General features: G+C 43.3%; 1 protein-coding gene across 1 annotated transcript in view; it reads left to right on the forward strand.

Moving 5' to 3' along the window:
- The window catches only part of kcnh6a (potassium voltage-gated channel, subfamily H (eag-related), member 6a), a 134717-nt gene that overhangs the window by 113440 nt on the left and 16789 nt on the right, over positions 1 to 4488 (forward strand). The window contains exon 4 of the mRNA XM_043674643.1: positions 2401 to 2500. Coding sequence (XP_043530578.1) covers positions 2401 to 2500 — 100 coding nt within the window. The remainder of the gene's footprint in view (positions 1 to 2400; positions 2501 to 4488) is intronic.

Consider the following 4488-nt stretch of genomic DNA (forward strand, 5'->3'; position numbering starts at 1 on the left):
AAGTGTATAAGTCCTGCTAAGATTTGCTTTCCCAAAATGCAGCACCTCGCATTTATCTGAATTAAACTCCATCTGCCACTTCTCAGCCCATTGGCCCATCTGGTCCAGATCCTGTTGTAATCTGAGGTAACCCTCTTCACTGTCCACTATACCTCCAATTTTGGTGTCATCTGCAAACTTATTAACTACACCTCTTATACTCGCATCCAAATCATTTATGTAAATGACACAAAGTAGAGGACTCAGCACCGATCCTTGTGGATCAGTCTCCCATGGGGAACCTTGTCGAACGCCTTACTGAAGTCCACATAGATCACATCTACTGCTTTACCCTCATCAATCCTCTTTGTTACTTCTTCAAAAACTCAATTAAGTTTGTGAGACATTTAATTTGAGTTTATTTTAATTTAGGTTAAGCTAAGTAAATATGAGGCAATTGTACCTTGAAGAGAAGTAGGTAGTTAACATTGCTGTAATATAATAATGTGGTATTATTTCTACTTTTCTGTATTTTTGTACTTTTATAACTTTTCTTTGTAAAAGAGTAAAAGTTGTTCAATAAATAAATATATACATTATATGGAAAAAGAACTAGAACCCACAGAACTACAGGCCAGGTTCGGCTGGGCTGGGATCAGGATGGTACAGTCACTGTTGGCTGAAGAAGCTCTTTCTGTGCCATGACACCTCTCTGGTTCTGTGCCCATCTTTGCCAGTGCCAGGAGCTGAACTAGCTCTGGTCTCTGTCTGATGGTGAACCAATGAAATGACACAGCCCTGGGGAGCTCTCAGGGTTTCTGACCGGTGGTTTGACTGTAGCTCACCCTTTGTACAGACCAGCAGGATAAACATCAACAGACCTCAATATGGCCTTTTAAAATGATGGAGTAATTACAGCTCAGAGACAGGCTGTTCAGCTTTCACAACTGTGTCTGTGTTTCTCCTCCTCACTAGCTTTCTCCCATCCTTGTCAACAATTTCCATTAATATTTCCTGTTATTCTTCCTCGTATTGATCCTGCTCCCCTCTAATTGTATCTGTATTTCTTCAATAATCATTCATTCATGGGATGTGAGCGTCACTTTTAAGACCAACATTTATTTCCCATCCCTAATTACCCAGGAGTCAAATGTAGGCCAGACCAGGTAAGGATGGCCGTTCCCTTCCCTAAAGGATATTAGTGAACCAGATGGGTTTTCCCTGATAATTAGACACTTAATTCCAGATATTCAAATTCAAATTCCACCTTCTGTTACTGCCGGATCCAAACCCGAGTCCCATGAACATTACCTGGATGTCTGGATTAATAGTCTAGTAATAATACCATTAGGCCATCACCTCCCTATAAGGGTTCTTGTCATGCAGTGGTAGTGTCCCTACCTCTGAACCAAGGAAGTCCATGTTAACGTCCCAGTGTTTATTCACCTTACCCACTTCCTCTGGAAGTGAGTTCCACATTTCCACCATTCTCTCAGTAAATACGTCCATGTGCAAAGTGTATCAAAGAACAAAGAAAGTTACAGCACAGGAACAGGCCCTTCGGCCCTCCAAGCCTGTACTGTTCTGCTCATGTTCAAACAGCTATTCCATATAGTAGTGTACATTCGGTACGTCTGTGTACCACTGTGCGTCAAGCATGCCCGTGTACATCCAGTGTGTCAGTCTACACTAAGAATGTTTTGTGTATCAGTGGATGTTGTATCTGATGAGCAGCCTGCACTGAGTGTGTGGGGTCTGTTAGCTGGATGGCTAGCTTACAATGCATTTATCTGTGGGATGGGAGTGTCACTGGCTAGAACAGCATTTATTGCCCATTCCTAATTGCCCAGAGGGCAGTTGAGAGTTAACCACATTGCTGTGGGTCTGGAGTCACATGTAGGCCCGACCAGGTAAAGATGGTAGTTTCCTTCCCTAAAGGGCATTAGTGACCCAGATGGGTTTTTTCCTGACAACCGACAATGATGTCATGGTCATCATTAGACTCGTGATTCCAGTTTATTTCTCGATTGAAATGCCACCATCTGCTGTGTTTGAACTCGGGTCCCCAGAACATTACCTGGGTCTCTGGGTTAACATTCCAACAGCAATACCACTAGGCCATCGCCTCCCCACATTTCTACTATTCCTGAATGATGGAGTTATCACACAGGTTACCGGGAAGGATTCTCCTTCTCAACCTCTCCCCTCGCCTGAGCTGTGATGACCAGTCGTCTCTCAGTAATGACAAGGCAGCCCCATGGTCTGGTAGGATTACGATGACTTTACCTTTACTGACCCTACAAGTAGGGTGATGTATTGCAGGTACTCAGTCCCTCAACCTCCCCAAAGGTGTCCTGCAATCTGAGAGCCTCCTTGTTTAAGACAAGCACTTTTTTGTGTTCTTTAAAATGCATTTCCTAGGCAGATCGGATACTCCGTTCACCCCCGAGTGAGGATTCGGACAATGGGAACAGAAGAGTTCGACGAAGGAAGCAATCACTCTGGGAAAGGAGTAACACCGGTGAGTGTGCAGCCTGGGGACTCTGTCCCTTACAATCAACAGCTGCATAAGTGTACAATAAATATCACCGGCTCCAGAGGAGGGTGATGCAAAACCAGTGAATTAAGGTGAACGCCAGTTACATATCCACAGTCCCAGAACACACACCACACAGCTGCTGGGTTAAGTAAAGCCTATCAGCAATAGAGGCAATTAATACACATTCTGCATTAACACACTCACTATATCCCTGGTTTCCACACTCACCCTATCCTCACACTGCTGTGAACACAGTCACATTCAGTTTGTTCACTGTGTTCCCTACCTCATTGCCTTGAGTCATGTCCGCCTCTGACAATTCTAACTGACCAGTTATTAGGCTCCTGTGGGCAGAACCTGGACCCTTTGGCCCAGTGGTATGGCAATGCACCACAACAGCCCTAAAGTTGTGCTAATAGATAGAGATTGATTACTTTACCAATTAATGAATTGATTAATTAACAATGATCAGTCCGTGACTCCAGTATTACTGTATTTGCAATGTCCACAATGTCTGAGGGTGAAATGGAGGGCAAGTCATGGTGTGTTACAAATAAGCCTTTTCAATCAACAATGAAGTCCTGTATTGTGAGCCCTGCAATGAATTGAAGAGAAATTCTCCTGCCTCTTACTCACTTTGACTGGAAACAAAATCCAGCCTTTATGTAAGTCCTTTATATTTGTTTCAGTCTGTATTTAATGAGGCGCAAGAGAATCCCCAAATAATCAGCATCAACCTACAATTAAACAATTGATATTAAAGTAGCTCTGCAACCTCGGTGCAACGGCAAGGCAGTATTAATTAGAATCATTTGTGGATCTAATGCTAGTCATTCAGTGCAGCATGCATTGCTGCAAGGGAATTTGTTAAGAACATTGTGTCTCAGGGAGTGACAAATAGATCCTGACTGGGTTGGGGAGTGGAGTTTGAGGAGCAGGGAGATGGTTCCTGTCGGCTATCCCATGAACGTCATCATTATTTTCTGGTGCAGGTTCAGAAATGATCAGATTTGACTGAACTTAGTTTCCTTACTTGCCTGAATGGGATTATGAGCTTGTAAACTTTGGGTTCTGAATCGAGAATTTGAGGCACTTAGGTCACCATGCTCATGGTCTTAGAGGAATTTGTCTTTTAATTGCAAGTCAAAAAATTGAGATTCCATGCAGGATCCCACTGAACTATCCCTAAAACTATCTCTTCAGATGGGCGAAAGTGGGTACTGCAGATGCTGGAGATTGGAGTGGTGCTGGAAAAGTGCAGAAGGTCAGGCAGCATCCGAGGAGCAGGAAAAATCGATGTTTCAGGCAAAAGCCCTTCTTCCTGATGAAGGGCTTTTGCCCGAAACGCAATTTTCCTGCTCTTCGGATGCTGCCTGACCTTCTGCACTTTTCCAGCACCACTCTAATCTATCACTTCAGATGCCCATACCAGAAGGATAGTAAACCAATCAGGATACCCTCTTCTGAAACCCTGCCTGTTCACGAATCCACTGAGAAATAAGAAAGCGATGATCACCTTATTGGGATTGTATTATAGACCCCCCAATAGTCAGAGGGAAATTGAGAAATACACTTGTAAGGAGATCTCAGCTATCTGTAAGAATAATGGGGTAGTTATGGTAGGGGATTTTAACTTTCCAAACATAGACTGGGACTGCCATAGTGTTAAGGCTTTAGATAGAGAGGAATTTGTCAAGTGTGTACAAGACAATTTTCTGATTCAGTATGTGGATGTACCTACCAGAGAAGGTGCAAAACGTGACCTACTCTTGGGAAATAAGGCAGGGCAGGTGACTGAGTTGTCAGTGGGAGAGCACTTTGGGGCCAGCGACCATAATTCTATAAGATTTAAAATAGTGATGGAAAAGGGTAGATCAGATCTAAAAGTTGAAGTTCTAAATTGGAGAAAGGCCAATTTTGACGGAATTAGGCTAGAACTTTTGAAAGCTGATTGGAGGCAGATGTTTGCA

The sequence above is a fragment of the Chiloscyllium plagiosum genome, chromosome 33 (assembly GCF_004010195.1).
Source record: "Chiloscyllium plagiosum isolate BGI_BamShark_2017 chromosome 33, ASM401019v2, whole genome shotgun sequence".
Classification (NCBI taxonomy): domain Eukaryota; kingdom Metazoa; phylum Chordata; class Chondrichthyes; order Orectolobiformes; family Hemiscylliidae; genus Chiloscyllium; species Chiloscyllium plagiosum.